The sequence below is a fragment of the Nanorana parkeri genome, unplaced genomic scaffold (genome assembly GCF_000935625.1).
Source record: "Nanorana parkeri isolate BGI_ZX_2015 unplaced genomic scaffold, ASM93562v1 scaffold788, whole genome shotgun sequence".
Taxonomy (NCBI): Eukaryota; Metazoa; Chordata; class Amphibia; order Anura; family Dicroglossidae; genus Nanorana; species Nanorana parkeri.
Window position 1 is genome coordinate 54,195 of NW_017307056.1, and position 25,050 is coordinate 79,244.

The 25,050-nt window shown below is 41.6% G+C and overlaps 2 protein-coding genes across 3 annotated transcripts in view; one reads left to right on the top strand and one right to left on the bottom strand.

Moving 5' to 3' along the window:
* The window catches only part of MED13L (mediator complex subunit 13 like), a 129,510-nt gene that overhangs the window by 25,548 nt on the left and 78,912 nt on the right, over positions 1-25,050 (top strand). Inside the window, exon 2 of the mRNA XM_018564846.1 lies at positions 3,285-3,531. Coding sequence (XP_018420348.1) covers positions 3,285-3,531 — 247 coding nt within the window. The remainder of the gene's footprint in view (positions 1-3,284; positions 3,532-25,050) is intronic.
* On the bottom strand, positions 13,126-14,420 carry LOC108793897 (actin, alpha cardiac muscle 1-like). Of its 2 annotated transcripts, XM_018564848.1 has the most exons (2): positions 14,221-14,420; positions 13,126-14,097 (listed from the first exon to the last, which is right to left on the bottom strand). In XM_018564848.1, exons 1-2 carry the CDS (start codon positions 14,350-14,352, stop codon positions 13,219-13,221), a joined length of 1,011 nt encoding a protein of 336 aa, XP_018420350.1. In that variant the 5' UTR covers positions 14,353-14,420; the 3' UTR covers positions 13,126-13,218. The 2 variants fall into 2 exon arrangements, with proteins under 2 accessions (XP_018420350.1, XP_018420349.1); XM_018564847.1 differs by having other exon boundaries at positions 13,126-14,420.

Below are 25,050 nucleotides of genomic sequence, written 5' to 3' on the forward strand. Positions count from 1 at the left end.
GACCCTGACTCTTATGTTTTACTAAAAATATGGGTTAGCATAAATGTTTTATAACATAACGTAGGGAAACAGAGCTTTCCAAAAGAAAGCTCTATCTGTCCCCAAAATTTTTTAACATAATTAGGATACCCCTCGTAAACGCGCGTTGGATGCGGGTTTCGTGGACCAATCCCCCTGCTGTGTTGCCTGGCCCTCTAGAATGAATGGATGATCTACCAACACAATGAATGTAGATGGACTTTCATTTATCTTTGTGTTCCAGGCAGCACGCATATACATCAGAGCAGAGGTGGGCAGAGCTTGATTTCTGGCCAAAACAGTGATTGTTGCGGTACAGATTGGGTAGTGAAAGTATTGGGGGTGATGACTGCATTTGGGGTCCTTATGTGTGGAGGGGCTGTGCTGTATTTTTTTTTATTGCAGAGTACACTTACTCATTTAAAACGGCAAACACTTTCATATATATATATTTGTAACATATATTTGTAATCCAAGGATATTCATATTGGATGAATGTCCCTTTAAGGAATGTGTAAACTTCTTTGCTGCAAGCTGCTGAACTGCATTCTTTCAAATCTGCACTTCCAATTTATTTTTCTCTCTTGTAAGATTGTTGGAGTTATTTTAGTTTTAACTTTGTCAGATTAAGATAAAGTCCTAAGTTGTAAACGTGGCCCAGCCCATGTCATCCTCCTATTGCTTGAACCAGGCAAGATTCTTTTGTAATTGTTCTCTGTAATTTGAAATAGCATGTGTTTTTTTTCTTCTAAAATATTTTTGATAGCTTAGCCTTCATTTCTGCACATCTGAGCTGCATTTCCTCCTTTTTACGCAAATTTACGTTTTCATCAAACAGGTTTACTCGGTGAGATAAATAATATTTTTTACACATACATCACAGGGCACAGGATCAGAGTCTTACACCATGAGTTATATGATGCCGTCTTTAGGCGATTGGAAACTGGCAAACAATGCTGTGGCCCTACTAAAACCCCATCCCACTCCCAGTAAGCCTGTTTTTGCTAGTGATGTATGTCTTCTCTCTGAGGTGTGAGAAGCAGACCACTTTTCTTTTTCTTATCAAGACTCTTCTAGGAAGATTTCTGGCCGCTACATAGCCACTGCGGCTCCTATGTTTGCAGCTTTTTGGATTGGTTGGCTTCTCAGCACAGCTTTGGGGGCCAGTCCCCGGATCCTGCCAGAAAGAAGAGCCAGCGAGGCTTGCCTCTAAAGTTGTTTTAAGGCACTGGATCCTGCTTTAGACACTCACCTAGGCATGTAGCGCAATGCATTGTGTTAGCTGCAGGGTGCTATATAGGTCCAGAGCCATGGCACTACCACCTGGTATAACCATGTCCCTGAAGACCCCTTAGGGGGTGAACCTGTAGGAAGGGTGAAGATCTGCATGGGACTTTCTCCTGCTATTCACTATTGACTGGCTGCGAGGAACACAAGCCAGTGGTAAATTGGGGCTCCAGTGTGCTGTTGGTGCTTCGGTCCATTAGTGATTAACCAAGGAGTGTTGGCTGTGACTTACTCAGTCAGTGGTGTAGGTCAGTCCGGCATGTTTTGTCTTTTAGGTCCAGTGGCTTTTGTGCACGTTCCAGGGTTGCCAGTGTAACTGCCCATTCTTCCTCTCTCCAGCTGTAGTGTGCATGTGTGCTCCATTTTCCTTTCTCAAGTGTTCATAAAGAAATGAGCAGTTCCAGTTGGGGGCCCTGCTATTGCCTGCCTTAACAAAATCTTATTGATCCCTGTTGTGGATGGCCCAGTTTTTAAGAACCCCCATAAACAAAAAGTTAGAGGCCCTCCTTAAGGCCCTTTTCTCAGGTGTGGCTATGCTACGTGCTGTTGTGACAATGTCTGTTTGCCAGACTCTGTCTGGTCTAGTCTGGCCTAGGGACCCCAGGCTTATTTTAACAGATCCATTCTCCAACATCTGGAGCTTTGCTTGTAGTCTTGCGCTACTGTTAATGTCTTAGCCGATACGCTTTGCCAAATATCCAGGATGACCCTCCTTTAGGTATACATTCCAGTCACAAAAAACTGGCAGGGGGTCTTCAGCCATCAAAGTCTGAATCCCAGAGAGTGATTTCTTCACCAAGAGGTATTTGAAGCACTCTAGGGCCTTCTGCACATGGACCTCCTGGTGTCCAGGTTCAACAACAAACCTGGCAGATCAGTTGCCAAGACCAGACATCGTCATGCCTTTGCAGTGGATGCTGTGGTAATTCCATGGGATCAGTTCACACTGATCTGCACCTTTGCCCCTCTAAAGCTCTTTTCTTGTCTGCTTGGCAGGATTGAGATGGAGGGCATTTCGAGATTATTTTACCGCACAGGCCCAGGAGCATGTGGTACTTGGCTCCTGGCAGACTCTTCATGGACTCTTCCAGATCATCCAGATCCTCTGTCACAGGGGCCAGTTCACCATCCTGCTTCCTAATTGTTGGCACAGGTGCTGTGGGACAGAGGCCTATCTGAGTCATTCCTATGCTCTTGAAAGCTAGGAAGTCAGCTTTTTGCAAACTCTACTATCCTATCACAAATTGCAGGGCTTGTTTACACCAAGTGCAAATGCAGAGCAGTTACAGAACGCATCAAAAATGCATCCAATGGTATTTTGAGCTCTAGTTCACAACACAGCATTCAGTTCCAGAGCATGTGGAAAAACTGCAGCATGCCCTATTTTTTTTCTGCTCTGAAACACACTAAAACGCATGCAAATGCATGCAAACACCCTGGAACACACTGAAAACCCAGTTTAGGATAGAAAAAAAAAACACGGCCCAGAACGCAGCCAAAACGCGGCAAAACACACTGCACTGCATGTGCAGAAACTCATGCAGATCTGGTCCGGATTTGGTGTGAACAAGCCCGCAATATTTTGCTTATGCTTGGTAAAAAAATTTCCACAACACCATCAACGTCCTATATTGTTTGCTTGTGCTGTCAGTTGAAATGTGTAATTTGTGTACAATTCTGTCTTTCTGGTTGTTTGTTTTTCTTTTTTACATTCTTGTATGCAAATCTTCATAACCCAGGACAATTAATGAAATCATTTTTTGACTATTGTATCATTTTGCTGCCAAATTTATCTCACTGTGAATAGGGTTGAATGTGCTGTATGTAATTGCATAATAAATTGCAGTACAGTGCATAATGATAAACCTTTTTCATTGTAAGTTATACAATTACACGTTAGTGCATAATGCATATGTTTGTTATTTCTGCATGTCGGTAATGACCGAGGTCTTTACATTATTATTTTCCTTTGTTTATAGGCTGAACTAACTGGCATCAAATGGCGTCGCTACAATTTCCAGGGTCATGGCGACTGCAGCCCAATCATCTCTGCTCCAGCCCAAGACGACCCCATTCTTCTGAGTTTCATCCGTTGCTTGCAGTCCAACCTGCTGTGTGTGTGGAGACGTGATGTCAGACCTGAATGCAAAGACTGCAAAGAGCTGTGGGTCTTCTGGTGGGGAGATGAACCAAATCTTGCTGATGTCATACATCATGAGCTCTCCAGTAAGTCAATGAACCTGTTTTTTTTTTTTTCTTACTGCTGGCTTTCTGAGTTATTCTCTCCTGAAATGTGCATGAAGTGTATAATGCTGGGTCTTGTCTAAGATGTCTTTATTATTAGATAATGGGCAACTGTATCTCTGTTCATGTACCAAGTCATTTTGAGAGCCTGCCCTCCACTACGGAAGATCGAGCACAAACAGGCTGCTACAAGTGATCTGGGCAGCTGTACAGCTGCCCAGATCACTTGTACACAATGAGCGGTGGTTCCCCTTCTTTACATTTACCCCTCCTTGCCTGCAGCAGGGCTAAATGTAGAAATAAAAACACCTGCCTGGTGCTTGGAACTGCATGTCCAGGTTGTTGGGCGCACAAAAGGAATTGCGCACCCTTGATAATATGTATAGTTAGTATTGTCCAGGTCTCTGACAGATTTGTTTGAGGGTTATGTGGTCATGTAGCAAGCATGCAGCCTGTTATGGCTGAAATAGGGACTGCATCATCTTTCATATGTTGACGGATCTTTTGCGGTCACAATTCACAGACCTATGCAAGCACAGACATGTAGCTTGAGAGAGTAAGAGAGAATAAGCTTATTGTTACATTTGTGTTTTTTTAAATTACATTAGCAAATGTATGCTTATTCCTTGAATGGCTAATTTGAGAAATTCCTGACAGGGTACAAGTATTGAAAATATTTTGCGTTAAAAGGTTAACTGTTGTGGCAGGATTATGATGCAAATACTAGTAGTGAGCATGTACGCACGCACATGTGTTTCTGTCAGTGCTGCAGCCCATCATATATAATTGAACTGCCGGCATCAAGCCATTCCAGCCGTGTGAATTATTTATGAGGCACCTGTTCTTAGCGGTGGTACTCGTGACATTCCTACTTTTTCAGTCTGCCTTTAATAATACATAGACTCTCCCTTAGCCTGATAGTATTTATAAAATATTCAGATTTGTGGTGTCTGTGTAAGAGATTTAGTTGTTGGACAGGAAGGAAGATTTTGTGTGATTCATATTCCGTGCTGACACAAACACCTTTGTTCCTAAAACATTGTAATTCCGTTTGAAAGACTATTATGGTTACCCTTTCATCTTGTTTTAGCTTTTGTATTTTCATATAACTGGGTGGCCCATGTGTTAAACAAAAATACAAGAAATCTATTGCTTGTTTGTGGAGAAAGCAAAACCTAGATATCAACAGAAAGCAATGCACATGGTGATAATGTCAAATTCCTCATGTCATCTACTGTTGTAGCTACCTGTTTTGATGTAGATAAATTGCTTTATTGACATGTTTTGTAATTAAGTTTAAATATTTTATGATTATTAAATCGCTTTGTGAATCAAGCCAGGCAGTTATAACTTAAAGCAACATAGTTAGCTGTGCAAAAAAACCCACCCCTGTTGCTTTAGTCATAATGTGCTAGGAAGCACAGCATCTTAGTACATTATAGCAGACTTACCTGCCAGTGCAATCCCCTCCAGCACTGTGCTCCTTCCTTACTGGTGTTTCCATCTTCATCCTGGTCGTCTTCCGGGTTTCGAGTCTTCGGCTGCTTGATTGGCCGGGTCCTGATAAAGTAACTCCTGCGCATGCACACGGGAATTACCATCTCAGTATGCTAAGCCTGTGAACTGAGCTGCGCGTGTGCTGCTTAATGTGCAGGAGAAAACAAAACTGAAGAGACTTAGAACAGTCTCCTGTCATAAATAACTTTCCTGACTGAATCTTGTTTAGTGTTTCACTTTAACCTGTATAACTAAATTGCTGCAACACATTTTGTGTCTTTATAAAAAAACATTGCAAATACAGAAAAAAACTGCTATATGCTCTCTGCCAAAAATCCAGTGTTCTTCTAATGTCCTTTAGTGATCTGGTGGTGAGCCTCTGCTTCACAGAAATTTCCAAGCAGTGTTGTCAGCTCTGCCCAGTGATTTCCTACTAGAATACATATCACCCCTCCCTTTGTTTATCTCCATTAGGGCTTGTTCACACCAATTGCAGTGCGTTCTCCGTTCTCAATACAATAATATTTTTAACATTACTGTAGTACAGTTTTTTTTAAATAAAAGTTTATTGCGGCATTACAGCATTGGAAGAGCTGCCGGCTCATGACAGAAGTTAGGAGCTGGCTTGTTTTCTAGGAAGAGGAACAGGTATTTTTATGCACTTTTTTGAAGAGACATAGGGAAAAGTGCAGATTGTTTTTGTTTTTTTGGCACACATCTTAAAATGCACATTTTAGTCATGAAGGTTACTCTGAACCCCCAAAACATTTACATGCTGGTAGGTTAATTGGCTCCTGTCTAAATTGCGCCTGCAAGTATGCGTGTGTGGGACCTTAGATTGTAAGCTCCTTAAGGATAGGGATTGATGGGTATGTGCACTGTGTAACTTGACGGCGCTATATAAATACCAAAAATTTAAAATAAGTTTTATATATATTTTTTTTTTCCGGAAAGCACTGACCCTGTAGAATTAAATGGTGGCAGTTACAATTTTCTTCTGTCACATGGCATTTGCACAACTGTATATCAAACCTATATTTTCAGAAAAAAATGCACTCAAATTAATTTTAGGAACCATATACAGTATGTCAAACCTCAAAACGTGTGAGTCCTTGAAATGGTGAAAAATTATAGTTCAAGAATTTTCTATAAGTTAACAGTGAATGATGGCCCAGGAACGATTGCTCTTTCTGGCATGCATGATGATACCATGTGTGGTGCAGTTGTCCTTTTGCTACAAAGGCGTTTGCATTAGTATATCCATAAGGCCCTGTTCACTCCATATGCAGTTGTGATGCAGTCCGTTTATTTCAACTGCACTGTTAAAATACATCCCAATGCTTTCCTATGGGCGTTCTTGTGCCTAATTCACACCATTGCAGTCGATTCAACTGCAGTCAGAAAAAGTACTGCTTGTCCTACTTTAACTGCATCAAAACGCGGTGCAAACGCATCAAACGCAACGGAACACATACAAAAAAAAGAATGGCTAAAGTCAAAACTACCGTAGCACCATGCCAGCCAACAAAGAAAGCATGACTGAGCTCCCAAACGAACAAAACAAACATAGGAAATGCTCTGACAGGAAAAGGAAGTGACCTACATGCCTAATTAGCATTTTTTTATGCAGTTAAAAAAAACGCATTGCAGTGCAACTGCGCAGACGCACACAGTTGTGATGAAGTTTCTGGTGTGAACTGACCCTTAAGGTGTGGGGGTAAAAAAAAAAAAAAGTTATCTTTCAGGTTGGGAGGATGTTTGTTTTTTCCACAAGTGTTTATTGTTTTGAAGAATTTGTGGGATTACAGGTTATTGACGAGGTCAAATGTTCAATAAATCAGAGCAAAACACAAACATAACAAACAATCTGGAAAGGCAGTGTTATGTGAGGACATGTCCCATTGTGAAGGATTACCCAAGCTGCAAACAGTGGAGGAAAAAGGCATACTGTATCGCTACAAAGGGTGGGTTATTAGCTGAAGGGGTGAGTTAATTGTAGTGATGCTAAAGAGTTGTCGATGTATCATGAGGTGAAGGTGGGAGTAGAGTGGGTGAGGCGTTAGGTGGCTATTTTACTGTTAGAGTAGCCCATTATAGGCTACGATCAAGAGCATGGGGTAAGCCTAAATACAAAAAGAAAAAAAAAGTGGGGGGGAGTGGGAAGAAAGGAAGGAGTGTAAGGGGGGTTGGGGAGTGCAGGGTCAGAGACAAGGAAAGAAAAGGGGTGGGGCTACTGTCTGGGTATCTTCGAAGGAGGGATAAAAGCAGAGAAGAGTAGAGGAGAAGAGCTGCAAAAGAATGAAGATTATGGAGCAAGATGGGGTGACGTCGGTGTGGGAGGACGTTTTTAAAAGTTTTTTTTTTTTTTTTAAAGTGACACTAACCTCAGGAGTTAAATCCTAAAAATGCATTCAAGTATCCTATTAACAAAAATATAGCTTATTCTTGTATCACTTGCCTGTAGATCCTCAAATCCATCTCTGAATTGGTGCCGACACTGCCCTTCCTTCCGGAGGGTGGCTACTTTTGTTCCCCATGGTCCCTGTGTGTGTTGTAAAGTAGTCACCGCTCCAAGCTCACTTGTAGCCCGGGATGGACTACAATCTCAATACAAATTCGTAAACTAAACATGTGATTTTAGTCCATGATGGGAGTGAGCTTGGAGTGGTGACAACTTTACAACACACACAGGGACCATGGGGAAGAAAAGTAGCCACCCTCCAGAAGGAAGGACACTGTCAGCACCAATTCAGAGATGATTTGAGGATCTACAGCCAAGTGATACAAGAATGAGAAAATTTTGTATTATTCTTTATACAGGATTGATATAGCGCCAACAGTTTGCGCAGCGCTTTACAATATAAGGAAGAAATTACAATCACATGTTACCAGACAAGATGGTAAGGAGGACCCTGCCCCTAAGGGCTTACAATCTACTGGGTGGGGCAAGTGATACATGAGGAGGTAGCTGTGTGGGGATGAATTGTTTGAGTACGTGATGGTTCAGCGGTTAAGTTGAGGTGTGAAAGGCTTCCCTGAAGAGATTAGTCTTTAGGGATCGCCTAAAGGCTGTCAAAGTGGGAGATAGTCGGACGGGTTGGGGTAAGTTTCATAGGATGGGAGAGACTCTAGAGAAGTCTTGGAGGCAAGTATGGGAGGAGTTGATGAGTGAGCTGAAAAAAAAAAGCAGAGGGTCTTAGGTTAAGGGTAATATTTAGGATACTTGAATGCATTTTAAGGATTTAACTCCTGAGGTTAGTGTCACTTTAAAAAAAGACTTTTAAAACCGCCCTCTCTCCCTGCAGAGTTCACCTTTCAATTGGCAGATGGCAAGTAGAGACATCAGGGGTGACATGTTCTAGCACATGCAGATTCACTTCCGCAAGAAAGCTAACGTTCCCCTGCGAAAACATATACAGACTCCTGGCTGCTATAGTGTCCGGTAGTCAATGTACTGGTTAGTGCTGCCGATGTAAGCCTTATGTCTGTGGAAGCAAAAGAGTTAAAGGAGAAAAAAGACACGGCTGGTCTATGTATTAAACATCAGAAATTTTTAGTCCATAACTTAGTGTTTCCATGCAGACATTTCTTTGTCATAGTTTGATTAGAAAGCTGTATGTAAAATAAAATAACTTCAATGTAGTTTTCAATAGTAACCACATTCTACACATTTTTAGCCCCCTTTCTTTGCCTTTTTTAATTTTGGCTTTTAGGGCATGTTCACATGATATCAGGTCCTGACCAGGTGCGGATCTGCAGACGTGGTGCTACTGATGCAGTGCGTTTGTGACGCATTTTCGGTCCGGATGATGACAGTTCATTTTTTTTTTTAGCCGTGGGGCTGCCAGTATGCAGATTCTTCCTCTGAGGTCACTTCCACCTTCTCGGAACATCTACTTCCCTTTTGTGTATGTAAAGCTGGTGATCAGACATGTATCACATGTTTGCAGGCATGTTGATGGTGCTGGCTACAGCAATCTGCAGAGAACGAGCTCGCAGGAGACGTCGTTATTGGCTACACCCAATCTTGAGGCTCCGGGACTCCATGTTCTGGAGTTTATATGAGGATTTGCGGGCTCACCCCGATAAATTTTTTTCCTTTACTCGTATGTCGTATGACATCATAAAAAGTGGAGCAAGAATACTATTTTTTTTGCTTAGCTGCATTGCGTTCCGTTTTCGTTGCGTTTTTGCCGCGTTCGTCTGTTTCCGTACCGGACAAAATGTGACATGCAGTATTTTTTTCTGTCGTAAGCGCACGTTAGAACTGTAGCCCATAAAACACATTAGGGATGCATTGGGATGCATTTTAAGTGCAGGAGCGTACGGATCAGGTCAGCACAGACAACGCATGTCGTGTGAACAGGCCCTTAGACTGGGGCAGCAAAGGGAGGGTGGGTGAAGGCATGCTGTGAATGTAACAAATGGAGCTTGATGATTGGAGGAAAAAGAACAGAGATGACCTCATTAGTGTACTGCTGCTCCTTCACAATCACATCTTGACTAAGCTGTATTGCTGTGATGTACTGCAGATATGAAAATGGTCAAATCTGGCTATGTCTGCATTTGAGAAATGGTTGAACACAATTACATTTTTGCTCTGTACACACACATGTATGTTTTATGGTTTGTCTTCACATGTCCTTTAAAAAAAAATAAAAAGATAGTTGCCAGCTGTAAATATAATTGTGAGTATTGAAGTAGTTTATGACGATATCTAATTCTGTAGATGCACATTTAAATTAAAACAAACAAAAAAAATCTGACCACCTTCCTTTTTTCTATGAACAAAATGTCTTCCCGAGAATCGTAACTGACTGGAAGTAACATTGCTATGAATACTTATGTCCCAAAGGTACTTCAGGGAAGGTCAAATGTATATATCACAGCTCAGCATTATGTGTTTGCTGCTTGTGAAACAGAGAGGTAATTTAGAGGACAAATAAGTCCTTATGTGGGAATGTTGCATGGAACATCCTTTTTCTTGAGATGTCACTTAGCAATTTACCATCTTGTTTTCAATTAACAAATAGCAGCTTTGTATGTATGTACTGGCACTTCTTTATTACTTTATATTCAAGAGTTTGGATGACATCCATTTAAAAAAAACATTGTGTGATGGTGTTATTACTAATGCCATGCTTTTTGTTTTCATTCAGTCTTTGTGTAGCTCTAGTCTTTTTCTTCTATATATCTGTGGTGAGAGCTCAACATAATGTAAACAGTCACACCTAAGGTCTAAAATCTACTGCAAGGTCAACTGCTTGATCTCGCACACGGTCTGTCACCTTCTAGAAGTGCATGTTAGACTAAAAAAAAAAGAAGCTCTGTAGTTAAGAGAAATGTAAACGGCTATTGTTTAATCCCTTTCCACTGGTGTGAGCCAGCCCTTTAATAAATCAGCTTCCCGATTTATGTGATTGGCTGTCACAGTGATCATGTGATCTGGAGCCCTTCCTACTAGCTCCCAAATCTCAGTGTGTGGCTGGTAGGTAGTGACAATGCGGTCACAATGCTGCTTGTGAGGATGCTTCCAGTTCTGTAAAGCGTAACTAAACTTTTAAAATATTTTAAGCAGGCAGGCTCTTTATTACAGAAGAGATGTAAAAATGTGTATGTGTATCGCTCGGCTGTAGATCCTCATATCATCTCTGAATTGGTGCTGACAGTGTCCTTCCTTCTGGAGGGTGGCTACTTTTGTTCCCCATGGTCCCTGTGTGTATTGTAAAGTAGTCACCGCTCCAAGCTCACTCCCGTGATGGACTACAATCTCTGTACAAATTAGTAAACTAAACATGAGATTGTAGTCCATCACAGGAGTGAGCTTGGAGCGGTGACTACTTTACAATACACACAGGGACCATGGGGAACAAAAGTAGCCACCCTCCAGAAGGAAGGACAGTGTCACCACCAATCAGAGATGATTTGAGGCTCTACAGCCGAGTGACACACAAATAAGATACATTTTTGTTCATGGTTAAGGCACTTCAGTGTGACTTTAAACTGGTGAGAAGGTAGTTAGCTGACCCTGCCTTTCATATATAAAGAAAACTAAGGTGAAAAGAGAGCCAGTTCTTCCACATACACAGGCATGTAATGATAATTGGTCCCTAAAAACAACTTTCCTAAGCAGTTTATAAATCTTTCCGCTTTTAAAAAAAACAGTAGGCAGTCGCCCTACTCCAGAATGTTACAACTTTTAGTTATAGGCCCGGGTGCAGGCACTGCACGAGTTCCAGTGACCAAAAATGTAAGGAGAACACATACAGTAAATTTCTCTGGGTGCCTCGGTTTATGAAAACCGATATTTTTTTTAAAGATAAATTGATGGTAATTGGAAATCCAAAGAGCACTAATGGCTCTGCTGATTTTGTTGAGCATGTTTGTTTTTGTAGAGCAGTTAATTTATTTAGTTTTTATTTTGATTTGCTGTAAAGCGTATAGTACAATAACCCATAGCAACCTGTTCACTGCCACTTTCATTGTTCAATTGCTAAACAGTTGAATGTTGAAAAATGGATATGTGGATGACGACACTTTGCATGTAGTTGTCTTCAGCTCTACTTTTTTTTTTTTAAGTGAACCAGACTTGAGCGTTGCTATATAACATCAGTGTTCATTTGACAGATGTGATATTTCTGTCTGTAGTAGTGTGGGGTTTAGTATGGGTTTGTTGCAGTGTTACTGTGTTAGGGTGACTGCTTAAAATATATTTTGAGTGGGCGTTCCACATCATTTTTACAATTCTATGACTTCTTTGTAGTTTATTTTCTGCAATATGATTTGAGAAAAAAAATATGTATGAAAAACGTATTAAATGCACAGTGCTACTGGTCAAGTCATATGTATTCACAGTGGTTGTGTTTTTTTTTTGGTCATGTTTCTCCTTTTCTGTCATGTTTTATATTTAGATGGAATAATAAAGCATTCCAGTGTGAATCACACAAACCTGTTGTGTAGTTGAGAGCCCTTTATCTGATCTCCTGGAGGATATTAATGTGTTTCTATGAGTTGGAAGCTTGGGAATCCGCATTGTCTGTCTCCTGGTGGGTTCTAACATTGTAAAATAATGGCCAAGTGGACAGCTGAATCAGCAGCTGTGACACATTTGAGTTTGCAGAAGGAAGAAGTAAAGGAGTGCTATAGTAAAGCAGTGATGCTGCTAATGACAATTTTTGTATCTCTGTACAAAGAAAATAAACAGCATACCGTAGACATGTGACTTAAAACTCCAGGTCAAGAGGAAGCATATACATTTTTTTTTTCTAACCACAAAAATACATGGTCTAGGAAATGAAAGGTTCGTTTTGTTTTAATGTATGTGGTATTGCTTTGATGACCCCTTTAAATGTACTTGGACGAACACCAGATTTTTTTTTGGCTTGAGCTTTAGGACACCAGTGTGGTAGTAGAATGCACACCCTTCTTTTACCCTTTGGAATAATAATTGTCTTTTTTTGCTGGGCTTTTTTTAAATTTTTTATGTATCCCTCATTGATGCAATAGAACATTAGAAAACCTAGCTTCTGGATTGAATGGAGGGTCCTTGTAACATAATACTGCAATTACAATTGATTTTTTTTCCCCTGTGACATAAACCTCTATAGACAACCTAGGAATGCTTTTATAAATGTGTGTAAAAGCAGAAAGTGGGCTCTTATGCACAGATTGCTTGTTGTGTTTTAGGGTTAAAATATCTGAAAATGCATATAGGGAACATCAAGCCATTTTTACACTATGTAGTAAAATAAAAGAAGATCTTTAGAAGCTACTTACAGAAAAGATAAACACAATTAGACAGATATTGCAAACCTTTCAGTGGTATGATTGCAAAACGCAGTGTATAACTATCCCATACGCTTTCATTTCTGAAGAATGGCTAGTTGGCATACTTGTTAAAAACAAAACCAAAACAAAAAAATTACTTGTTGAGATGTTTTAATTTGGCATCATAGCATCAGATTAACATGAAGTGTATTCGTTGAAACATTTTGGAATGAGTACTACACCCAGATCTTACAAACCATTTATTTGCTAAATGTTTCATCACCTTTTGTAATGAATGAGTATGTATTAAAGTCTCCTTTTTAGTTTCCAGTCCACAAGTTGTGTAATGTCTAAGTTTTAAGGCATAGCGTTAAAAATAAAGAATATTGTACCACATAAACACATTTAGAAGCACTTGCGGTGGACAATAGAAGGTCCAGCCTCATCATACTCTTGCTTGCTGATCCACATCTGCTGGAAGGTGGACAGTGAAGCCAGGATGGAACCTCCAATCCAGACAGAGTATTTGCGCTCAGGTGGTGCAATAATTTTGATCTTCATGGTGCTTGGAGCAAGGGCAGTGATTTCCTTCTGCATGCGATCAGCAATACCTGGGTACATGGTGGTTCCACCTGAAAGGACATTGTTGGCGTAGAGGTCTTTGCGTATGTCAATGTCGCACTTCATGATGCTGTTGTAGGTTGTCTCATGAATACCTGCAGATTCCATACCAATGAAGGATGGCTGGAACATGGTCTCAGGGCATCGGAAACGTTCATTGCCAATGGTAATGACTTGACCATCAGGCAGCTCATAGCTCTTTTCTAGGGAAGAGGATGATGCAGCTGTGGCCATTTCATTTTCAAAGTCCAAAGCTACATAGCACAGCTTTTCTTTGATGTCCCGAACAATTTCCCTTTCAGCTGTTGTCACAAAGGAATACCCACGCTCTGTAAGGATCTTCATAAGATAGTCTGTCAGATCACGACCAGCCAGATCTAGACGCATAATGGCATGGGGAAGAGCGTAGCCTTCATAGATGGGGACATTGTGTGTGACACCATCTCCAGAGTCCAGCACAATACCAGTTGTACGACCGGAGGCATACAGAGACAGGACAGCCTGGATAGCGACATACATTGCAGGAACGTTGAAGGTCTCAAACATGATTTGTGTCATCTTTTCTCTGTTTGCTTTTGGGTTTAGTGGAGCTTCAGTAAGCAAAGTGGGATGCTCTTCTGGAGCCACACGGAGCTCATTGTAAAATGTGTGGTGCCAGATTTTCTCCATGTCATCCCAGTTAGTGATGATGCCGTGCTCAATGGGATACTTCAGAGTGAGAATGCCTCTTTTGCTCTGGGCCTCATCACCAACATAGGAGTCCTTCTGTCCCATGCCCACCATGACACCTTGGTGGCGGGGGCGACCCACAATGGATGGGAATACAGCTCTGGGTGCATCATCTCCTGCAAATCCAGCCTTTACCAAGCCTGAGCCGTTGTCGCAGACCAAAGCAGTGGTCTCTTCGTCGTCACACATGGTTGAATGTAGCAGAGATCTTAAAACGTGTTAACTGGAAAGACAGGTGGTGTATGCTGCAGCTGCAACTCTGAACTGACTGAGCAAAACCTTTTTATATTCCTTTGTAGCCCCTCTCCCTTTTTTTTCTCTTGTAGTTCCGTTCCCTAGTTTAGGAATACTTTGGGACTCCCCCATCTGCCTTCCCAAATTTGGCACTGTCAGGGGCAGCCCATACTACCCACCCTGAATGACTGTACACGTGGGAGTGTCTTGTCTTGGTGCCCTGTTTAGCCATAAATGGATAGTTGTTAGCTCGTGTCTCTGGAATCACACAGCCGTCACAACCTAGAAGTCTGTGAGTGACAGTGACATATTCCTGGAGGACAGCTGAAGAGGGATAATCTCTGTGTGCTATTTGAATCAAATGAATAGGCTCTGTTATGAAAGTTTTGTCTGAGCCTCCTTGTCCATTAATGGACATGTTTGAAACCTTTTTGTAGATAAGGCGTTCTACCAATGAAATAGTTAGAAAATGTTGATAATGGAATCTTTTTGTGTTCATGTAAATGTGCGTTTTATGCAAGTGATGAATTACAATGTACTAATGTACCATTGTAATCTTTTTAATGTGATTAATTTTGTTCCATTTGGCAATATAGATTTTATTTGGGTGTAAAAGTGGAGAAATCCTTGTACATTTTAGTCAGTCATTTCACCCTAGGAGTCATCAGGGAATTTTGTGGATCCTATGAACATATAAAGCAATTCAAAGCAGCTGAACAGAGACACCAGCCATAAGTTTTCTTGGGGCTCCAGGAATTTGTTCAGCCTTAATGTTGGCATAGGTTGTAATGACTTAGGTGACCGTGTAACTATTGGCTACCTGGTAGATCATCTGCTTTTGGTGTGTTTTTTTTATGCTGTCCTTTTCATCATTAGAACATTTAACACATTCAGAGATTGGGAAACGGGTGGGTGGGTGTGTGTATACAGTACTGTGTAAAGGTTTTATGCAGGTGTGGAAAAAATGCTGTAAACTACGAATGCTTTCAGAAATTAAAGTGTCAAAGTAAATGAACAGAAGAAAAATCCAAATCAAATCAATATTTGGTATGACCACCCTTTGCCTTCAAAACAGCATCCCTGATGGCATGATATTAAGGATAAGTATCTGCTTGTATATCTCAGCATTGAGGACACCATTGATCCTGACCAAATCTGCTATTCCATTGGCAGAAATGCAGCCCAAGACTCGCATGGAACCTCCACCATGCTTCACTGTTGCCTATGTTGAAGGGAAGTAAGCATGATGTGTCTCATCTGCTGCATTAAGTTTCTTTTGCTGACCACTTTGTCTGCGGTCCTCGATGTTGCCAGTTTTTGTACTTCTTCCAAAGAGTTTAAACAGCAAATGTTGAAACCCCAGTCTGCTTTGAAATCTTTGCCTGGGAGTAGGGCTGCAACAACTAATCGACATAATCGATTATAAGAGAGACGTTGCGGATGCAGTATAACTACCTTGTGTCTGGTTGCTGTGCTCAGTCTTGCCATGGTGTAGGACCTGTGACATGAAACTGTCTTCCAAAAACTCACCTTAGTAGCAGAGTTTGGCTGTTCCTCACCCAGTTTTAAGCCTCCTACACGGCTGTTTCAGTGTTTTGGCCTACCTATGAAATTAATCATCATTAGCACCTGACTCTAATCCTACAAAATCCCTGACTTTGTGCAAGTGTAAAGGTGGCCATACATTGTATGATTTTCGTTTGAAAAATGTACTCGAACGCAAATAGAAAAGTTGATGACACGTCACCGATTTTTCATTCTTCATATTGTGATCGAAATCTTTTTTGATTTGATCAGGTGTTGCTCTGACCCAACGAAAATTAATGAATCAGTGGGGTTTTCGTTCATCCAAAAATCTCCAAGAAGACAACACATGCGCAAAAGGAAATTATTTCCGTAGTTTGTCAAAAATTGGTTGGTTAGTTTGGCTAACAATCGCTTTCCGAAGTCCACATTCGACTATACTTGACGAGGAAGTCTAGGTATAATTGAACGAGGGTTCGTACCAGAAACAAAGACTTTCAAACAAAAATCGTACAATGTATGGCCACCTTTTTAGAATTGATACTGGCTTGAAACCAAAGGGTCATCACATCAAATATTGATTTGATTGAACCCCTTGCCGTCTGCCCCGAAGCCACGTAAATGTACATAATTTTTTTTCTCCTATGCTCGTGCGCCCCACTGAGAATCTGTACAGCCGTTACCGGCTACATACAAGAAGCAGATCTCTTCTCAATTGCGGTACACATGTTACATATCGCCGCGAACGTCGGAGTGAGAGCAATCATTTTGGGGTCATCCATCACTGATGACACTAAACTCATGAGCGGTAAAAGCTTTTAAGGCATCGCCTATGGCCAATTTTGGGTATTGTCATTTTTTGAGGTTTCGTGGACGCACGCAATTTTAAGGCTTGGCATGTTTGGTGTCTATTTTACCTGATGTGACCCCGCCTTTTATATTTTACCAAGAAATTGGGCATTATTAAAAGTTTCATAATTTAATATAGGGGAAACCGTTCCAGTTCTCCTTCTAAATACCATAATTTGTGCAGCAGTTTTACTTGATTATAAAAGATAGTCTAGCATACTGGGAAACTTCTATGGTAAGCGCTAACGTATTTCATCGTAACATTTTGCTTTTCTTTCACATATTCACATATTTACCGACTGATTATTAACCTATCTTAGAGGAAATTTTTGCCCCGTTTTTGTCACACCAATATGTGTAAATTTAAATAAAAATAAATTGAACAAATTCCTCTGTCAATGCTTAGGAGTGGTGATTGAGGAATCCCCCGCTGTTTACATAGCATTCAGACAGCGCCCCCCGGCTGCTGTCAGAATACCAAAATGGGCAAGCTCCATTTGGGCAAGAATTTTCCAACCTGCTCCTTCGGTCAGCTGAATAGAAGCACACTCAGGTTTAGTTGCTGTGCCCATTAGGTGGATGCATTCTATTTGTTCTGCTTACCATTGTCAGGGAAAATCTAAAATTTTGGAGTGTCACCAGAACAGAAATTGTTGGTAAATGGTAAACCGTTTGAAGGGGAATTTGTTGAACTTCTGAAATAATCCAAATACTTGGTTTCAAGTTTGAGCATGATGCTTGGAGCTGCACATCTCTTAGAACTTTAATACTGAGTACTTACATTCTTGCTTAAGCCAGATCATGACTAGTTCTCTTTAATACAGGAAACTAATACCACTGTTATTAAGTAATAAATATTACTCCAGCTGATGTGCATTTTTATTGAGCCAAATGACTGGACATTAGTAATAGGCGCACTGTTGAAAGGGCCAAGAACTGTAAGGCTTCCTCAATTGCATTTGACTATAGTGTGTTCTCTCTCTTTCTCCTGGAATGTTTTCTTCAAACTATGGCTAGTCCTGGTGGAGAATATCTTTCACAGAGTGCACCAATGCTGAGATGTCTGCCTTTGTTCCTTCTCATTCCCAGATTGCCAGAGTGTGCTGTGACTTTTGCTTACAGTTATGCCAATGTTTTGTTCTCATTCTGTGAAGGGACATCTTCCTTATCTGTGGATTTGAAGGGCAATTGCTAAAAGGTCACATATTTTCTAACACGTTAGAAGATCTGCTATAATGGTGCATGGAATTAGCACATCAGCAGTTGGGAATAAACCCCCTACATGGTCCATGGCTCAAACTTGTCACCATGCTTGAAAATATTGCTCATAAAATGGCACACTAAATGTCTTGTGTATAGAGCCATGGGCATTTACTTATGCATTCTGGTTGTTGTCTTCTTAAACATATTCCCAATGTAATAAATCAAGTTCCTGGTGCATAGAGTGCAGAGGAATCTATTACATCCAATCAGATCAGCATGTAACAATTTATTTTAGTTCTCTAAAAGCCAGACTTGGATTGTTTTTTTTCTTTTTCCCCAGTACAAAAAGCTTAGATAAAATTAAAAAAATGATATACCCATGATACATAATTACTTTTGTTTAGATATACTTAGATCTTGACCTGCTGGAGTTCTGAGTTCAAGGCCCATTTTGAGCTCTGTCAGAACTTAGACAGGGCTAATGACTGTTGTCCCCTTCATAGCTTTGCATAGCCAGCTGACCTTTTGCTATAAACAGGGCTTGAAAAATCTGCTCGTCTGTGACGAGAGGACGGTGGAGCCCGGCGAGCAGCTTGCCGGCCATTGTAATTACAACGGCCGGGAGCTTTACATTCAAGCGATCAGGTGTCTCTATGGACGCTCGATCGCTTTTATTAGCAGCAACTGTCACTGCCGTTGCCGGTCCCGAGATCCGCTGTGCCCCGATGCGGCTGGGAGCGGCACGGCTCTGTGACAGGAGATCAAAGGGAGTTCAGTACACGAACTCCCTTTGATCTCCCCTCAGTCCCTGAATGCAGGAAGTGATGTAGATTACATCACTTCCTGCATTCAGTGTCACTCTCCAGCTACAGAAGCTGATGAAGCCGATCTCTGCTTCATCAGCTTCCCTGGAGGTCCCTAGGTGACAGGGGTCTTGTAGACCCCTGATGTTTCCATAAAGAGGACCTGCCATGTAAATTGGCTATCACATAGGGGGCTTCTTAGCCCCCCCATGTAATAGCAATAAAGCTGTGTGTAAAAAAAAAAAAGTAATACTAAAATTAAAGAATCATAAAAAAATAAAGCATGAAAAATATGAAAAAAAGAAAACCTAATAATTCCCTGCCCCCCACATACAAACGCAGATATGCGTCGGGTGCGCCTACGTGCGAAAACGAAGATTGCGCCTATTGTGCCGCACATGTTAAATATCGCCGCAAACGTTGGAGTGAGAGCAATAATTTCTAGAGCCATTAATCACTGATAACACTAAACTGATGTGCAGAAAAAGCGTTTTAATCGTCGCCTATGGGCGTTTTTTGCGATCTTGCGGGCGCACGCAATTTTAAGGCTTGACATGTTTGGTGTCTATTTACCCGACGTGACCCCGAATTTTATGTTTTACTAAAAATATGGGTAATAATAGATGTTTTATAACATAACGTAATGTTTTTTTTTTACATTTTTATGGTACTTTTTTCATTATATAGTAAAATAAAAATAACCCCCCCCATGGTGATTATATACCTCCAAAAGAAAGCTCTATCTGTCCACAAAAAATGTTAACATAAATTGCAAGGCTAGAGACCGGTCATGCTGACTGGTGAAATTTTTGACTGGCTGGTGAGAGACCATCAAATTTTTCAAGCTCTGGCTATAAAGGATAACTGTCATTTCTGTTTTCCTTAAAATGTAGGTCCTCTCCCCCCCCAGCAAACCCTCCAGGCCAACCACTATATTTCCCTTTGCTGAGGCCACTGGGTGCTGCACTCCAATCTCTTTATGGAGACACTCCCGGACTGGCTGCCCTTGTGTAATAGATTCCCCATTCATTGGCCATAACGAATGACGGACTTCCCGTAAGAACGAATAGGGAATCTAATGTGCATGCCTGTAATGTCACCTTTTTGGGAACTCTAGATGTCAGTTTTACTTCTTTCTTGGGACCTCCTCTCCATAAAAAAAATCCCCCCTAAAGGTGGCCATACACTGTACAACCATCGCAAGACCTTAGTCTTGCGATGGTTGTAAAGTGATTTAAAAAAATGTACGATCTTGGACAGGCCCATCTTGGACAGGCAGATCGCACTCTCGATCATCGCAAGCCCGCCCCCCTGGGGGGGCGGGCTTCCGATGACCGCAATGCTGAACGGGCAGTGTGCGCGTGCGCACACGGGCCCGTTCGGCATTTATCCCGAGCACCGTTCAAACCAGCCGAAAATCGTACGATTCTCGGCTGGTTTTCTAACCTGCTCCTTAGACAAAAGACGTGCGACCGTACAGTAGAAACGGTCGCACGTCTTCGTTCACACTGTTCGATTCTCGTACGATCGCGGGATTTCCCGCGATTCTGGTACGAGAATCAAGCAGTGTATGGGCACCTTTACATTTTAAATGGAAAGCATATCGGGGACCACGTTTGAAGTCTTGACCCACAGATTTGAGTCTTGTTATTTTTGCTGCAGACTTCGGTTTTAAAACAGTCTTACTAGATTTGTAATGTTATTAAAAACCCTCATAATCTTATTGTTACTGTGCTTACACAAGGTAAATTGAATTACAATCAAATGGAAAGTCTCGGGTTGGCTTTAGGGAAGCGTAGAATTCATGTAAGTTTCTTATAGCAGTGAAGGCGTTAAGTGATGGCTTCATGTCTGCATATCAGGGAAGTGACAGAAATAGGATGGAATGTAAGTGGGGTAGGCGGGCTACATAGGATCAAGCCAAAGAGGAATTCCCTAAAAAGACAATGCATGGTCCGTCTGTTGAGCAGCTGTGCTGATGTCTGTCAGTCTTGCCTGCCCACATAACTTTTATACTTTATTTTGCATTACATTACATTGCCTTTTTTAGTTGAAATTTCTCCGTGTCTTCTATATATGTATTACAGAGTGGATATCTTACAACGTTTTAAACAGAGCAGTAATATATTCTTATTATTATTCCCAGATTGTAAAACTATTACACAGAGGTGTTCAAGGTGAGACCGCGGCTGACTACAACAATATGAGGGGCCTCTTCACACCTTCTCATTCTAGTGCATCATCACACATATGTGAACATGCATTGCATTAGCTCATTTTTTCGGAAAGGGCTGCCAATGCATGGCAATGAAACAAAAGCCTTCTGACTTTTTTTTTACAAATGGTAGTTTCCTGGCTGCCATGCTGATCCTCTTGCTTTAATGGCTTAAGTCACCAACCCAGAAAATGTATGTAGATAATGACATCTGAATTTCCTGATGAGCTTAATTGTTGTAGGTCAGTGATTAAGAAGTTATTGAAGCCAGGGATTCAGCATAACAGGCAGTCAACTAGCATTTTCTATTCATATTGAGGCATTTGAAATATGTATCTGTTTTCTTAATTCTTGCAAATTCTCCTGGCTTGTAATGACAGTCACATGTTGAAGTCATTTGTCATATGAGGCTAATTTCACAAAGCTTTAACATAAGACTAAGAATGCTTGTTTTCAGCCACGTGACTGTACCTTTCAAATCTCATTGGACTTTGGAAGTAATAACTGTCACTTTTGTAGAAAATAAGGATACTTTTCCTGGCGATCAGGCAGAGCTGCTAGTTGGATGTGTCATTTCTTAAAAGGCCTGGTTCACACCTGGGCGTTTTGTAGCGCGTTCGAACGTTTTGCATAACGCTCAAAAAACGAAATGCCATTATTTCCTATGGGTATGGTTCACACCTGGGCGTATTACAGGCCGTATGAACGCGCTACAAAACGCCCTACGCCCAAAGAAGTACAGGAGCTTCTTTGGGGCGTTTTTGTCGCGCGTTTCTACTGGGATACAGCCAAGTAGCCCTCGGAAAATAGCGAATCACGGTAAAAACGTGCGTCACAAAACGCGCATATTCGATACGCCTAGGTGTGAACCCAGCCTAAAGTCCCTTTGGCAGAGATCATGCAAACAATGACAAAAATGTAGACAATTGGTCCAGTAACTGACACTGAAGGTTAGAGGAATTCAGAGAAATATGTGATTTTGGATATTTCTGTAGCATTTTGTGTGATTTACTGTTAGGTCCATTTGAAGAACGTCTTTTTGGAACAGTATAGATCACCTTGAAGGCCCCCTTCACAATCATAGCGCTGCTTGGCATCTACGGCCCATTCATTTCATTTTGCCAACTCAACCCAACCCACCAAAAGCTGGACCTCGAGCAAATTTATATCAATGCTGCACTGCAATGTGCGTTGTGTTAAAGCAATGCAAAACAATGTTTAATCCAATGAATAGCTATGGGAGGGGCCTAAATGCAATGTTGAGACAGACATCTGTGGAGACTACTGTACATTTGACTTGGTCCAATTTGCAGTTATTAGGCTCACTTTACACAGTGGTTTGAAATTTAAAGCGGTTTTCCACACGGCACGAAAACGCATACCTTTTAACATATGCAGGGTTTCCACGCACTTGTGGCTACTACTACAGCCGGAACGTCGGGCGGAAGTCACCCAGAATATCGCACTTGTATTTTTTGCGTTATTCTGGATTTTGTGCCGCACGGCGTCACGCTGGGATGTATTATTTTTCCTGTTTTGCGATTTTCCATGCGTACAAATACGTGCGGAAAACCTCTATTGTGTGAACGGAGCCTTAGAGTTTCATTGCTGCCACTGTGATCTATAATTTCTGCTTGTAAACTTGTTCTTAGCATTCTTGCTTAGAAGTAAAAAGAGAATATTTTTTGTGACTATTGAAATGAAATGAATTGAGGGTACAATTTTTCTGTTAGCTGTACACGGGCTGATTATCAGCATACCAGTTACTAGGTATGCACTGATACCGATACTAGTATTGGTATCGATACCGAGTATTTGAGCGAGTATTCGTACTCTCTGAAATGCTCTTGATGCCTATCCCGATACCGGAACCCCCGGTATCAGGAAGCCGGGCGGTGAGTCTTTACAAACTGCCCGGCCAACTGATTGGCTGGGAAGCTGGCTCCATTCTCCCTCTTCACCAGGGAGCATGGAGCTGACATCCTGGCCAATCAGGAAGTAATGACTCACCCCCTCTGACTTCCTAATGGCCCGGGAAGCTGGCTCCATGCTCCCTCATCGCTTGGTTATGGAGCCGGCTTCACGGCCGATCAGGAAGCCAGGTGGTGTGTATTGACTCACCGCCCAGCTACCTGATTGGTCGGGAAGCTGGCCAATCAGGTAGCTGGGCGGTGAGTCAATACACACCACCTGGCTTCCTGATTGCCCAGAAAGCCAGATCCATGCTTGTTCCTCACATGGAGCATGGAGATGGCTTCCCGGCTAATCAGGAAGCCGTGCGGTGAGTTATTCCCCCCCGGCTTCCTTAATGGGACTTCCGGTAGTATTTGGTATCCACTAGTAAAGAAAAAAAAGGTACTAGATACCAAAAAAGCGGTATCGGTGCATCCCTAGTGGTTACCAAGCACTTAGCCGAGTGTGATTACTTCCTTTGTAATGATGTGTTTTTCCTTGTAGTGCGATTTTTGAATTGACCGCTCTGTTGGAAGACATCACCAACTAGGTCTGAGTCTTTTTTTGTTATTGATCGTTGATCACAAGCACACTGCTGTTTACACAAATACTACTTGAATATTGATTGTCTAATGGACCCTATGTAGTATAGACATCATTTGCATTGGCCATCTCTGCTCAATGTGCATATATGTGATTTTATTGAATTTTTTAAAATACTTTTTATCACCTATGCCCTAATCTAGTCATGGATAATTGTGTATGGTCCTGTGGCATCACTATTAAACGTGAAGCTGCTTAAAAATCTATGTAGTGCAGTACACGCCTGTCTGCCCTTCGGGGAGCAGACCAGCGGTGGGGGAATACACTGATCTTTGTTACTCCCTTGTCTCCTTGCCAAATTTAGTAAAACCTCAGTGAGCTATTTTTGAGTGGCTGTATCTAGCTTCCAAGCAAGCTTCAGACGTTGTCAGTCTCGGAGTGCCCTGCCTAATATCCCTGTGATGCAAATTTATCATAGAAAGAAATGAAAAACTTGTTGGCTGCATTTTGTTCTACAAAACAGAAAAAAATAAATTTTAGACTTCATTCACAAAGCTAACCCACCAGGATAAGCATTTTTATTTTCAGAGCTGTAACTGTTTTCTTCCACCCTGTGGTCCAATAAGATTTGTAAATAGGGCTGCAACAACTAATCGACATAATCGATTATAATCGATTATTGAAAAAGTTGTCAACTTTTTCAATAATCGATTAATCGGTTTCCGTTCAGTTGGCCCTGTTCACAGCTCCACACGCTGTGCGCCGCACCTCATCCCCACCTCACGCTCGCCGCTGCCAGACCCGCTCGCATCCACGCTCCACACGCCGCACCTCCTCCCCGCCTCACATTTCCTGCCCCATCCACGATCGGCACAGGGACTCGGGGAGATGTAGTAAGGAGGAGCAGGTGTGGGGGGATGACAGCCGCCGATAGACAGGTCCGATCTCAGAAGCAAGTTGCTGGAAGACTGCTCAGGTAAGCCTGCACTTTCCCACACATGGTGCTCTATAATGTATTGCTGGGATTTGTATTCCTCTATAGCTGATGGTACATTGTGCTGTATATTATACATAGGAATACAAATCCCAGCAATACATTATACACTGTATGTATAATGTATTGCTGGGATTTGTTGTACTCTATAGCTGGTGATATTCTGCATTGCGCTGTATAGAGGACTACAAGTCCCAGCAATAATACATTATACAACGCAATGCAGAATACCACCAGCTGTAGAAGAGTACAACAAATCCCAGCAATAATACATTATAAAGTGGTACAATGCTAAATACCACCAGCTATAGAGGACTACAAAACCCAGCAATAGTACATTATACAGCACAATGCAGAATGCCACCAACTATTATGTACTATTACTGGGATTTGTTGTATGGCTCTAAAGCTGGCGGTATTCTGCATTGTGCTGTATAATGTACTATTGCTGGGTTTTGTAGTCCTCTATAGCCGGTGCCATTCTGCATGCATTGCTGTATAATTTTACACTTTCCATTTCACTATATTGCACACCACACTATCTTTTTTTCTTTTTTACTTCCACCGGT